We start from the raw sequence: 15,313 nt of genomic DNA, 5'->3' as shown, positions 1-15,313 counted from the left end.
TTAGTAAAGTAATTATTATGTATCTTCGGATGCATAATTGAAGGTAAGTGTATGTATTATATGATATGTGATTAACTAGAACTCACTCAGCGTAGCTGACTTTTAGTATGCATGCAGGTGAGTAGGATGAGACAGCTAGCTTGAGCGGGGACACATGGCAGAAGAATGAGAGTCTGGCATCTGATGACGCAAGTTGTTTTATGTTAATGTTTTAATGTTGAAAGACAAGAATGTTTTGAGACAAGTTTTGAATTATTATTGTAATGTTATGAAAGCTTTATATTCCGCGTAAAGTTTTAATTAACTCTGATATTTAGAACTGTGTTTATGAGTAAATCCAACACCAAAGTAGGGCTACCGGGAACGAGGCCTTACAAGTTGGTATCAAAGCAAAGTTCGAGAGATTTAAGCATCCTACATGCTTAGACTCGAACAGAGTAGGGGTGCAAATGAGCCGAGCTGCTCGCGAGCTACTCGAGATCGACTCGTTAAAAAGCTCGATCGAGCCGAGCTTTATCGAGCCCGAGCCCAAGCTCGAGCCTAAAAATAAGCTCGTTTAATATACGAGCCCGAGCCCGAGCTTTACTTATCGAGCTCGAGCCGGCTCGCGAGCCTAAACGAGCCTGCCATTTATATATATATTTTTTAAAATATACATTTAATAATTACTAATTAATAAATATAATTTTATGAAAAAAATAAAGAAAAAATACTAAATAATATATATCCTTTTATACATAAAATTATAATAGAACAAAATATATAAAATATTTATAATTATATAAAAAAATAATTCATAAATAGTAAACGAGCCGAGCCCGAGCCGAGCTCAAGCTTTAAAATCCATTCACGAGCCGAGCTCGAGCTTTAAAAATAGAGCTCGAAACAAGCCGAGCTCGAGCTTGAGCTCTGTTTAAGTTAAACGATCCGAGCTCGAGCCTAGTCGAGCTCGGGCTCGGGCTCGGCTCGGCTCGTTTGCACCCCTAGAATAGAGAATGAGATTGAAGTAAGAAAAGAAAGAAGATGTCAGTTCAAGATAGCCATGTGTCACTCAAGCAAGCTCAGTAAAGGTAAAGTGTATGGTTAAATAATAATGTTAGCTTAATTGCTATAGAAAGTAATGTTTGTATGCTAGCTTTATTGCTAGAAAATGAAAGTGTGTATGCTAGCTTAACTGCTAGGGAAAAGAATGTAGGTTATATGCATGTTTACATGATTGTGTGAGTAGTAGAAACTAGCACAAGTGAAATCATAAAGGGATGTATGTAGAACCTGAAGAGTAATGGAAATAGTTAATTACACTTGGCCACTGTCATTAACTACTTACCTTACGAATCATGTGCTAAATAATTCCTAGAGTGATAACGTTTGTGTTTCCTAGAGATAAGATAGATGACCGCTACAAAAGGGATGAGCGCGAAGAGGTCGTACTGGACGCTGTGGTAAGACACGTGCCAACCAGACACCTGTTGAAGAAGGTGTGACAAAGTAATATACGAAAGCAATAGGACTTCGACTTTAGGACGTAAAGAAGAAGGATCATGCTTGGAGTTTGTAATCATATACACCAAGGGAGTTTCTCAAACGTTTCGCACTACAATGCCAACAATGTTCGCCGAAGCATCAAAGGTAGCCAGAATTGTGAAGTCCAAATGGAAGTAGCATGAAAGAAACAGAGATAAGCCAACTAGAATGAGTCAAGAAAGGTAGTATGTCTGCAATAGTTAACTCCATAAAGGAACTTGTAGGGATCGTGAGTAGCGAAGCGAATTATGAGAAAGTAGAGATGATCGTGAAGGAAGTGTGAAAGTCGAGGCATCCTAATTGAAAAGGAATGAAAGTATGAGACTACATAGTTTAGCAAATATGAAAGAAGACGTTAAGAAGAATGTAGTAGTGTACCTGATACTTTATGGAAGAGACCAATAGCGATACTTTCGTCAAAGTATGAGAATGATTAAGAATTGTAAGGTAGAACTAGAGGGACGTGAGTTCCTTTCTACTCTTTATGATTGACCTTAAGAGAGTTCAATGTCGTTTGGGAATGGATTTGACGTCTGAGTTAAAGATCGTATATCATGTAAGAGTAAGTTGATAAGGTTTATGTCATTGGATGGCAGTACAGTGACGGTTTATGGTAATAAGGAAAGTTCAAGGCCTAACATCATTCCGATGATAGAAGCTGAAGGTTTGTTAAGGCGAGGGTGCAGTGCCTACCTAGCGTATGTTGTCAAAGCTACGGCCGACACGAAAGAAATGAAAGATGTTCCTGTAGTGTGTGACTAACCAGAAGTGTTCCCGTAGGACCTTCCGGGGTTACCACTGGAACGAAAGGTAGGATTCCAGATAGAGTTAATACCAAGAGCACAACCCGTTGTGAAAGCACCTTACCGCCTGGTGCCGTCCAAAATGAAAGAGTTAATGTCCTGACTACAAGAACTCCTCGACGAAGGTGTTCTATGCCGAGTATTTCCTTACGTGGTGTACCGGCAATGTTCATGAAGGAAAAAGACTGAAGTATGAGAATGTGTATAGATTTCTACTAGTTGAACAAGCTTACTGTGAAGAATAGATATTGCCACAAATGGATAATTTGTTTGATCAAATGCAAGGTGCGAGTTGGTCCTCGCAAATAGACCTCAGAGTAGGCTATCATCAGTTGAAAGTGAAAAAGGCAGACATCACTGAGACAACATATCATACACGATATGAATACTACGAGTTTCTCGTGATATCATGGATAGACAAATGCTCAAGTAATAGATATGGTTATGATGAATAGGGTGTGTCATCCGAACATGGGCAAATCTAACATCGCTTTTGTTGATGATAATCTTGAATTATTCAAGGAATAAGTCCGAACATGTTGAACACTTGAGAGAAGTGTTGGAGCGCTAAAGAAAGAGTAATTGTATGCTAGGTTTTCCAGGTGCACCATTAATACTTGTCATAAGAGTTTGGATATCTCTTCAAGTAGAAGGAGCAGGATATAAGACAAGAAGATGGGTAAGGCTGATAAAAGAATTGTGATTTTGAAATCAAGTATTATCCTGGTATGGCTAATGAGGTCGCTGGCGCGCTAAGTCGTGAAGTTGAAGAGGCTATCACGACAAATAAGTAGTATAAATTAGTTAGTACTTCGGATTGCATGAGCGAGATCCATGAGACACAGTTAAAAGTTACAAAGGATGAGAGCAAGATGAAAAAAATTAATGAATTCTCTAGTACACCGAGAGTTGAAAGATGATACTTATGATGTGAAGATCAGATTTGGTCGCCTGAGGATTCCACGTCATGGATATCTTCGAGGCCAAATCCGAGATGAAGGTTATAAGTCTAGATGACGGTTATAATGAAGTTATATACTAATAGAAGTGAAAATCTTTAGTAGAAGTCAAATGAAGATAAGTCCATGGTATGTGACAGTTATGGATAGACATGATACCTTGCCAACCTTGATAAGAACAACCACAAGTGTTACGAATGTGGAGCCGAAAGTCACACTGCAAGAGAATGCTAGAAACCAAGGACAAAAAGTGGGAAGACAAGCAAGGAAAGCGTAGATATGGTTTAGATTTATTGAGCCTTGACACAAATGATTAGTGAGTAATTGATAATCATGTGATCATGGAAGGGAAGTCCTCTGGAACGGAAGGGATAGAATGGTATTATAAAAGAAGGTCAAGACATACCGGAAAGGAAGTCGGTTAAGGTAATTGGTTAAGATAGATCTGACAGCTTGATATGCAGCGACAAACGACAATGGATTCATAGGACAACGTAAGGCTTGATTAGTCAAGAAAGAGGGAGATGTATCATCATGGACTTCATGATCAAGCTACCTTGGACAACTTTAACTCATGAACCTTACATGTTGATGCAAAGCTGAGAATGAAAGAAGGTATAAGTGGTGACTTAAGGAGTCCTCCGACAAGTTATGCAATGGATGCGCTCAAGAATTGCAAGAAGTGTTCTCTCTCAAGGAATAGACAAAGGGATTTTAAGAAGTAACCCTTAAGGAGAAACTGGAAAGGTTTCCTTTTTTTTGAAATTAATATGTTTTGAACGTATTGCAAAGCAGTATATTTGCTACAGGTTGTAATCGGACGGAATGGTCAGTCAGTGCTAATTTAAAGGACAATGAAGGAGACCATACTTGTGGAAGTGATATGCACTAGCAAAGTCTGAATAAGGAAACGTATCATCAAGGACTTCATGAACAAGCTAATATAGACACTAGGTAATAAATCTAGACTCTTAACTTAACTAAAACTACTAACCGGCAAGCGAACCGGTCGACTCTAGTACAGCTAAGTAAGTCCGGATATCGAACCCACAGACTCTTTAGATTACGTAAATTAACTAATTAGATTCAACTAACTGACATGACTATTTATTTTATATTATTAAAGGGGGGTTTTACTAAATACTGATATTAAAATAATATTAAAACTAATTAATAAAACTTAAGACGACTTAAACCTGGACTTAATTCAGAGATGACACGTAACCACCTAGGCTAGAATCCCTAATGCATCAATTATCAAACGGTTGGAAAATGCTAAGTTATGGAACCGGGATCTTAAAATATTCACTTAATGGGAAACCGAACATGACCCTTGACCCTTCTCAAGAAGACGCCTATGGAATCCTAATAAGCTATTAAAATTACCAGTTTAATTAGACTCCCTTAAGATCGCTAATTTATTTTATGACAAGTACCTCTATAAGAAATCCTACCTTACAGCGCGGAAATCAAAGGTAGTTTAAAGAATTCACTCGACTAGATAAACAAAGCTGATAAATCAAAACTAGACGGACTTCTTACGAAGAACTAAATCTAGCAATTTAAACAACCAAGACTCATCAAATAATCTATCACCTTACAGCTATTTAGATTAGTGGCACACTTAATTCTACTTGATTTATAATATTGTTCTTATGATATTATTGCAAATCAACCATAAACTAGTCAAAAACACACAGTATATGACCTAACAGAATCCTATTATATGACAGGCAATCACCAAGGAAACTGTGAAACAATAAAACTCATCAAACAATCCTAAGCACACATATGCATCGAAAGAATAACAATAAACCTCTTACTTAATCATAAATCCATAAACGAAAACAAAATCCAAACCAAAATCCAAAATCAACAAAAGTTCATCATAAGCCTAGGCGGTAAAAGGGTTTAGCCAACAACCATACCAAACACTCTCTGCTCGAACCAAGTGCTCTTCTCTCTCAAAACTCCTTTCTTGCGTTGCATTTTGTTTCGTCCGTCTTCTCTGTTCACGGCTCTTCCCAATATTGCTATGGGGCTCCAATTAAACTCCACAGGGTTTGATCCCCTCGTGAAAACCTCTCCTCGTGTTTAAAACCAATCAACTTGAATTTATTATCTGGATCTTTTTTATGAGACTCAAAGCCCAAATCCCATATAAATAATGATCAGCCCATATGATATTGCAATTCTTCACCGTGCCTGATTATATAGACATGAATATAAAAAATTAATATATCTTATTGGTTTTACAATTAAGTCACTGTAGGAAACAATTTAAATATTATAATATTATTTGGTTTTCTTGTTTTAATTAATTTTCTTTCTAACCGCAAGAATTCACGAGATCTTTACCAAAAATTTACAACTTTATTTATTGTTATTTAAATTATGATAAAATTCATATTTTACCTCGTTTACGCTTAGACTTTATAAATTTCAAATATGAATTCATTAAAAGTAATTATCAACCCAAAAACTATTTAACCTGTAAGAAATATTCATATAATTTTATGTATATTTTAGGCCACATCAAATATCCCCACACTTAAACCATTTTCGTCCTCGAAAATATATTTTGGAAATGGAATCATAATCGGAAAACATGGTCTTAAAAACATATTGGTTAATTTAAAGCACAGATAAACGCAAAAACCGCGATTTCCGATATTGTTGTCCACTTAAACCCAGCCACCAGTCTATCAAGCCCCGTGCACATTAAGCATTTAAGTTTAAATAGTGTCAAAAAACCTATGGATCTCACATCTTTAGAGTTAAGATCCACCTACCCCATCTCAAGCATAATAAAGACAATTAAAAATTAGGTTGAAACATACTGGCTCTCAGTCTCGTCTAGTATGTGCACTTTGGCCTCTTTTTCTATTTTTGAGAATGCTTCTTTGGCATTTTTCGATACATAACTTTTCTCATTTTTTTGCTTTTCAGACCAACTTTTTAGAATACTTTGTAACATTCAAAACATAACTTTTTTTTTCTTTTTTTCTTTTTTTTTTATGTGCACTTCGGCATCTTTAACCTATAAATATATAACTAAAGACTAAAACTCGTATAAAATTGGACATTGCGGGGCGCCACCACTCATTATTTATTTTCATAAAACCGAGTGGCGTGCTAATTTTAAATTGCATTCAATTATCACACCTTAGGGTAATCAGCTTATGGTAATACTCCTTATGCCTTATCGAATTTCAGTTTCACTGTCCCCCCTTAGGATGAGAGCCCGAAATATCTCAGATTAATTAGATTTATTAAGTATATGCAATGGGAAAACTTTCAAGACTAGTTGGGCCTACCGACACATCCCAAGCTTAGTACGCTTTCTTTTATATTATCTCATATTATTAATAGTTTAAAAAACCACTTTCCGATTCTACTATCATCTTTCATTTTTTTTTTGCAAAAATTAAATTTAAATTTTTGGGACGTTTTTTTTTCAATTTTTATGCTCTCTTTTTTTTCAATTTTTATTTTTGCCGAAAAGATTAATTCCCCATCCCCACACTTAAATTTCACATTGTCCTCAATGTGAGAAAAAGGAAAATACGAATAAAATTATGAAAAAATAAAAATAAACTATGAATTGGAACATACTCCCCTGGTAAATTGACGATATGCCTCGTGAGTCGTGTTCTGCGCCGTCCAATTCAAACACGAGCATAAAATATCTTTAAATAACATCATCTTTCACAAACAAAAGCAACAATCCTGAAGCAAGTGGCATACACACACTTGTTTAAAACCATATCCAATCAACCATCTAATAAGCAACCTTGGAACAACCTGCAAGTAAGAGAAGAAACAATCGGCAGAGCAAAGAAGTAAAAACAAAATAGAAATAAAAATAGAAGAAAAAGATAATACCGGGTTGCCTACCGGGAAGCGCTAAGTTTAATAAAATTCTTCAGCCAGACTTACTCCCGAAACCTCAATTAGGAGGCTTCTCCTTGATCCTCTTCCCATCAGTGCTTCTCAACACTATCCTCTTAAAATCAGTTGGGAAGAAACTAATTTCCAAACACATGTAGGCCCAAAAATACGCATTCAGCTCGATCCACCCATTATTAAAATTATGAAAATATGACCAACTCCACACACTTAGATTCCTGAGCCCATAACCTTAAACGGCAGACGCAACCGAGATTAGGTGATTTTCTAGCCCCATTTCCTTGTTATGTTTTCGGGGCTGTGTGCATACTCGATGTGATAGTTAATACACTTACCTTAAATGGTAAGTGTATGCCATGTATGATTTATATGTTATTTAAGTATGTATATTTTGAATGTGAATGAAAGCTTGTCGGTACGTGAACGATCTTCGGATATTGCACGTATTGACAAGGGAGGTATGTTTATGACAACTGAATTAGTATGTTAGATATATGTATAACATATGAGTATGTATGAATGATAGAAAGAAAGTATATGTATATTACGGGTATGTAAAGAAAGTATGTACGAAGATGAAGAAGTAAGGGACCAGACCCTAATAATATCTGAGATAGAGAAGAAAGGGATCAGGCCCTAATAATATCTGAGATAGAGAAGTAAAAAGGGATCAGACCCTAATAATATCTGAGATAGACAAGAAAGGGATCAGACCCTAAAATATCTAGATAGACAAAGGAAAGAGGATCAGACCCTAATAATATCTGAGATAGACAAGAAAGGGATCAGACCCTAATAATATCTGAGATAGATAAAGGAAAAAGAGACAAGACCCTAATAATATCTGAGATAGAATAGATAGTAATTATATCGTATGAAAGTAATAAAGTATGCATGTATGTATGAAATTATGTAATGAAAGTAAGTTAGTAAAGTAATTATTATGTATCTTCGGATGCATAATTGAAGGTAAGTGTATGTATTATATGATATGTGATTAACTAGAACTCACTCAGCATAGCTGACTTTTAGTATGCATGTAGGTGAGTAGGATGAGACAGCTGGCTTGAGCGGGGACACATGGCAGAAGAATTAGAGTCTGGCATCTTATGATGCAAGTTGTTTTATGTTAATGTTTTAATGTTGAAAGACAAGAATGTTTTGAGACAAGTTATGAATTATTATTGTAATGTTATGAAAGCTTTATATTACGCGTAAAGTTTTAATTAACTCTAATATTTAGAACTGTGTTTATGAGTAAATCGAACACCAAAGTAGAGCTACCGAGAACGGGGCCTTACATCGATCGATCTCTTAACTGCAAATATATATATATATACATATATTATAAAGGAATTAGGGTCAGGGATTTATTCCTATTGGGGCTTAAATCGCATTTTATTTAATTATTTCTTCCCAGATATCAAATTCCCAAAACAATTAATAATAAAATTTCGTAACTTTACCTACGACAGTGGTGGTTTGCGAAGTGGTAGCCGGATCCCAAGGGATGCGTTTGCTGGTTGTCGGATCTTTGATTTGATTTTCGGGGGCTAGGAAATGATTGCTCCATGTAGTGTGAGAAGCTTATCTGATTTTAAGATATTTAACTATTTATTTTAAGAAGTAAATAAATTACATAGCATCTTTGTTTGTTTCTGTTCGTTTGGGCTAGCCCAACTGGTAATGTTAATAACTAATAAGCCAATAATGATAAGAACTAGGTTTTCTTCATAAACTCGTTCGTTTGAATTTCTAGCGAAAACGGGGTTTATTTTGCGTGCGTTATGTTAGAGGGTTTCGACTTTTGTGGCAGTGCAACTGTTGAGATGTTAGGGGAGAAGGTTCCTCTAAGGACACAAGGAGGACCCGAGAACAAGTGGTATGCCGCATGGCCGGTTCAACGATTGTGGAGGCCTAAATCAAAACAAGATTTTGTGGCCTTTTCATAAATTGCAGATCTCACATACGGGTGTAAAATAGTCAAGCTGTAGGCTTGAGATAAGCTTGTTTCAAGCTATATATATTACTAAAACTCGAGCTCGGTTTGTAAGTTGTTTTTCAAATGCGATATTGGCTTGGTTTTGTCTCTTTTACTATTTATTAATTAATTTTTTAATTTATAAATATTTTTATATCAGTAGTTTTCAATTACAACTTTATATAACATAATATATATTATTAGTTTGTTGTCTTTCTCTTTTAAATAAAAACAATAAGTAAAATTGTATATTTATATTAAACAGAATATATACATAGTATACTCGTTTATGCTCGCAAGATAAGTTAATCAAGTTTCCTTCAATGTTAGTTTATTTTGAGAATCTGTATTGAATAAGAAAGGAAATTGAAATCAATATTTTACCTTCTTTCATGGTATTGAGTCACCTTAGGCTCTCTACCATCTCTATAGCGCCACACACATAAATACAAACCACAGTCCACTTGGGAATTATCCTATAACCAGTTGTTTGATTTAAGTTACCCAAGAACACCCTAGTTTCCACCATGATGCTACTATATCAAAGATCCAAGAGGCTTTGTGTTAGAAAAGGGATCGGGTGGTGGATACGACGGATTTGGAGGTCTGATTTGCAAGGAGCAGAGTGTTTCTCCAACTTTAATATGGTTTTCCCCGTTGAAAGTCACAATCCATGAATTTTCTTTAATTATATTTTCTTAACTGTCCAAGTCCAATACCTGAATGGGACCGGCATTAATCATCCCAAACATTTCTAGTTTCGGATTTGCCCATTGGCTTCCCGTCGGATTGCCATCATAAATCTTAACGGACACAATTGATGGTTTTACACTACATGTCATTGATTCCCTCTCCTTAATCTTTCTATCAAAAGCTAACACTAGTGAGTTTTAAGTTTAATGAGCACGACAACTCAAAAATTCCTTTCAAGGAAAAATCATGATTTTTTTAGAACGTCAAATCTAACTCTATCAAATCTACTCTCATTCCTTTAGACCTGCCGCTATGGGCGACCTTGGGGCACCGAGGGTGCAAAACACTCCAAGGGGCGTGGTGAGGCTGGGACATGATGGCCATGGGATCAAGGGAACGATGGGCGCTGATGGGGAATATGGGTGGGCTACTCTCTCTCTCTCTCTCAACCGATATATTACCGTTGTAATATAAAAAAAATTAATTTAATTATTTTCTATATAACTCAAACCATTTTTCCAATTTTTACTCAAACAACTCTCAATTCACTCAAACAGCTCTCAAATTTCACTCTAAAATACTCTCAAATTTCTACAACCATGGATCATTCTCAAATCCAAACCCAAACCCAAACCCGAACACAAGCTCGAGCTCAAACCCGAACCCAAACCTGAACCGTGGAATCCAACTCAAAGGTGGTGGGCTAGTGTGCTCGCAAACGACAATGACCCTAACAACCCTTTCTATGCCAACCAATATCTACCCATAATGCCTGTAACCGTGCTACTGTTTACCAACTATATGTTCAATCGAATGCCAATGTCGTTTATGCCTTCGCAAGTAACCGAAACCCAAGTACCCCAAACCCAAGTAGATGAACCGCAATTTCGTCGCAAACGGAGTCATAAAAAGAAGCCTGATGACAGACAACCAACTACCGAAAGGGTCGAAAGAAAAAAGTGGGAAGTGGATGAGAAAAATGGCGTTGGCGCAAGTGTGGGTCGACTCATCTGAAGTCTCATTTAATGGTAAATTATAAAATTATTTATATATATATCATGTTTTATTTTTCTGTTGATTAATACGAAGCTTTTATATGTATCGAAGGTGACGATAAACACGACCCTGACTTTTGGGATGAAATGCGTAGTAAGTTCTTTGCTATAATGGGTTAAGATTGCTACCGCGGGGTGATTCCATCACCAAAAAAATGAAAGCAATGCACACAAAATGAACAACTTATCCGAAGCGTTACAAAAAATAAAGGAAGCGGCACGTGCGCTGTCAACATGATTGAGACTTGCTTTAAACAATACATGGTCATTTTTAATGCAAATTTCAATATGTTAGAAATTTAGAGGCATGCACGAGCTCGCCAAAGTGGCATCCGATCCCGACGTGCACGAGCTCGCCAAAAATTCCCTTCAACGAAAAATGATTATTTTTTTTATAACGTCAAATCTAACTATATCCCTAAACTATTTACGATTAGACTTGAACTCCCACCCTACCCTTTGTAGAAAGTACTTATCCAGGAATCATGATTATTTAAGTCAGAATCATGTTTAAATCATAATTTCTATATTCATCAAATAACATCGTATATATGTGTATATTTGAAGAATACTAGATGACTAGATGTAAGCGTGCCCTTATCTAATAAATCAATACTCATATAAACACATTGTTTAACATTACCATTTTATTATCAGTGTTACCATTACTTTCACGAGCATACAAGAAGAGTAAGTTCCACATATAAATTGTTTTGCTGAAAAAACTCACAATAAATAGATTCAAATCACATTCATAAGTGAAGTGAAAATTAAAAACTACAAGTACTTGTTCCTGTAATCATGTAGCAAATAACAAGTAGTAATCAGTACACACCATCACCACTGGTGTTTAGTTCACAAAGGTTAACACAAGTAGATGATAAATTTCAATGAAAATAGATCTCGCAACACCTCGAAACCCTAGGAAGATTAAGCAACTGTGCACCTAACCGCATTTCTTCTTCTATGCCTGACTTTTCCAAGTTGATTGATACCGTCCTCAACACCTTTGCGTTACCCAACAAGAATTTAAAAAACGGTATATCACACTTCCGCCACTTGAAATTCAAAAACTTGACAGTTGTAAGTTTTGCTAGCATGCAGGCAGGAACCAGCTTTGGCGCAATCCAACGAGAACCTTCAAGCTTTTGTCATTAACATAAACAAGTCAGACAAGTACACTCTCATCAAAGTGTGTGTGTATATATATATGTGTGTGTGTGCGCGCGCGTGTCTTTCAAATATTTACAAATAAATTAAGTACTTTTTCAATATATATCTCTTTCAACTCAGGAGAACTCTCAAGAAATTTGGGGATTAGTTTAAAATGCCAAAAACCTTTCAACTCCAAGCGTTCCATATTCGCAAAAAAGGGCAGAGGTGAAGCTGATAAGATCTTAAGTAGTGATGAGTCTTCATACGAATCATATCGTGCATCTCTTGCCTTTTTAAAAGAGAGTAACTGAACTCCACTAATTTGCTTTAAAAGCTCAACCGTGAGATCATTATCAAATGGTTTTACTTCCAAAGAAAAGGATGCCTCAACAAGAGACGACACATCTTCCATTACAAATAACGAGTACAATGTCCCATCAAAATTTAGACGTTCAAGTTTAGGGACGCGTAAAACAAGTTTGTTAGTATTATAAGAATGACGCAAATGTAGTTTCAATGTTTTCAACATAGGTATATCGAATATGTAATCACCTTTTCCTTGAAAGTATACAACTCCCAAAGATAAATTTTCAAGCATCGGGGAGCCAGCGATGAGTTTAAATGCATTGAGGAAAGGATTATAGTAAACCTCAACGTCAAGGGTTTTCAAACAAGGAAGGTTGACCGCAGGCTCACACACCCAAACAATTCCAAGGCTTATTTTTAACTTTGTGAGTGTTGTGCAAGTGAAAAGACTTGAAGGCAACTTCAACAACTTATATTGTATGTCAAGCTCACGAACCTTCATTAAATAATTTTATTTAACATATTACTACTTGCAGTGGCGAAACTTGGACATAAATGTCGAGGGGGCGGACTTAATATATATAAAACAATTCATAGACTTAAAGGGGCGAGCTCAAAATTTCGGTCGAAAATGGTTGAATTTATACCATGTATAAAAATGTTCGACTGAAAAATGATAAATTTACACTGACGAGCGAAAAAAGGAGGTCGCGCTCAAAGTTTCAGTCGAATCGAGTAAATTTACACTATGTACAAAACATTTCGGACAAAAAGGATAAATTTACCCTACCGAGCAAAAACCAAGGGTCGGGCAATTTCGGTCGAAAACGAGTAAATTTACACTATGTATAAAAAATTTTCGGTCAAAAAAGGATAACTTTACACTAAGTAACGAGAAAATGGAGAGGCCGGGGCCACCCCTAGCCCCAACTAAAGCTACACCCCTGATTACCCGCTAATATTTTTTAAATGAATATTAGGTTTTAGTAATAATCCTTATTCATTTAATCGCCACTAGCGGTTCAAATTTTAAAAAAGTTGACCCCAATGATCTTGCATTAAAAAGGACTTAACGACATTATACCTTTTTTTGCATTCCAAATTAATCTTTTAGGGCTTTTGATCGGAATTTGAATATGACTCGATTGATGTAAAACTTTGTTTGGAACGGTGCTCCAAAACGACGAAATAATGCTTCAATTCGGGTGTTTGAACTTACAATTAACAAAAATCAAGCAGTTTTTATCACCGTTTCGAGTTAAGTTTTACATTAATCGGCTCGTATCATTCTTACATCAGAAGTCCTAAAACATTAGTTTGAAATCCAGAAAAATGTATAACACCATTAAGTCATTTTTAACACAAGACCAACCTTTTTAACGGATGACCATTGGGTCGACTTTTCAAATTTGGGACAGCTAGTGGGGGTATTCAAAATATCCGAATCCGTATCCGAATTATCCTATTTGTATCCGAATTTCGGATATCCAAAGATTGATTCAGATATCCAAATCCCATAGATCTGAAAATTCTGATTCGTATTCTAGCAAAAATTCTCGGATTTTTTGGATTTTACAGATATCTAGAATATCCGAAATATTAAATTTAATATTTTTTTAATTCTATTTTATACACCATTTAGCAAGGGGTAAGGGATACGAATGAAAACCTTGATCTAAAAAAACGTACGCAGCCCTGCCCCTTTCTCCAATTCTCCTCTCTGCTCATTCTCTCGTCAGCCAAGAACCTCATCAACCACCATAACAACCGTCGATCGACCTCCCAGCTCTAGCCTTATTCTCAGGTCGACTGACCTCCATTTCTGTGCCCTCTCTCCATCGTCTCTAACGTCTTTCCGATAAGGAATTTCATATTTATAGTTGTTGATGGTATGTTAGATTGTTAATTATATTTTGTTACAGATTTGTTTCATGTAAACCATGATAATCAAAGTAATGTAAAGAAGAGAGAGTACTGAATAGTTTATGTTTTGTATTATTTTGTGATGATTGTTCATTATACTGTACATCATTATATAGCCATACAAGTTTCTAAATAAGGCAGTGGACAGCTAATATCATTGAAGGAATGGCTGTTGGTTGGCTGTTGATTAGCCGAGATTGGTGGGTCAAAGGAACAAATTAGGATATGATGGAAACTGATCCTAAAAAACTTCAATCACAATATTTCAACATTCCCCCTCAAGTTGAGTAGTGGGGTCTTCAATGCTCAGCTTGCTAAGACAGTGATTGAAAATTTTTTCCGTAACTGCCTTTGTCAAAATATCCGCGAGTTGATCTTCTGAACGAACAAATGGAAGCTCAATTATTCATGTTTCAAGTTTTTCTTTAATAAAGTGTCGGTCCACCTCAACATGTTTTGTACGATCATGTTGGACTGGATTTTCTGAGATTTGGATAGCTGCTTTGTTATTGCACAAAATTTTACTAGGTTGGATTGGAGGATAACCAATTTCTGTCAAGAGTTTCCTCACCCAAAGTATTTCTGCCAGACCACGTGCTATACCTCGGAATTCTGCTTCAGCACTTGAAAGGGCCACCACCTTTTGTTTCTTACTTCTCCATGTGACTAGGTTCCCACCAACAAGAGTAAAGTACCCTGAGGTCGATCTCCTATTTCCTTTATCTCCTGCCCAGTCTGCATCAGTGTATACCTGAGTTTCAAGTTGTTCATTTTTTGTAAACAACACTCCATGACCAGGTGTCCCTTTGAGATATCTTAGGATTCTCTTTACAGCTTCCATATGAGTAATTTGGGGTTGATGCATGAATTGACTTACAACTCCCACTGCATAGGCAATGTCGGGCCGGGTGTGTGAGAGATAAATCAGTTTTCCTACTATCCTCTGATATTCTCCCTTGTCGGCGAGTTCACCGTTTTCCTCCATATAAAGCTTCTGATTCACCA

The 15,313-nt window shown here is 36.2% G+C and overlaps 1 protein-coding gene across 1 annotated transcript; it reads right to left on the bottom strand.

Annotated features, from left to right (window-relative positions):
- Positions 1–11,495: 11,495 nt before the first annotated feature.
- On the bottom strand, positions 11,496–14,205 carry LOC143611605 (F-box/FBD/LRR-repeat protein At4g26340-like). The gene is made up of 6 exons (XM_077085789.1): positions 14,200–14,205; positions 12,189–12,881; positions 11,837–12,069; positions 11,712–11,717; positions 11,568–11,640; positions 11,496–11,525 (listed from the first exon to the last, which is right to left on the bottom strand). The coding sequence occupies exons 1-6, from the start codon at positions 14,203–14,205 to the stop codon at positions 11,496–11,498; spliced, it is 1,041 nt and encodes a 346-aa protein (XP_076941904.1).
- Positions 14,206–15,313: the final 1,108 nt, after the last annotated feature.

This window comes from Bidens hawaiensis, unplaced genomic scaffold (genome assembly GCF_021521415.1).
Source record: "Bidens hawaiensis isolate Kalapana, Puna unplaced genomic scaffold, B.hawaiensis_p1.1 tig00031785_1, whole genome shotgun sequence".
Lineage (NCBI taxonomy): Eukaryota > Viridiplantae > Streptophyta > Magnoliopsida > Asterales > Asteraceae > Bidens > Bidens hawaiensis.
Note: the sequence above shows the minus strand (reverse complement) of the source record. Positions and strands in the feature narration are given on the sequence as shown.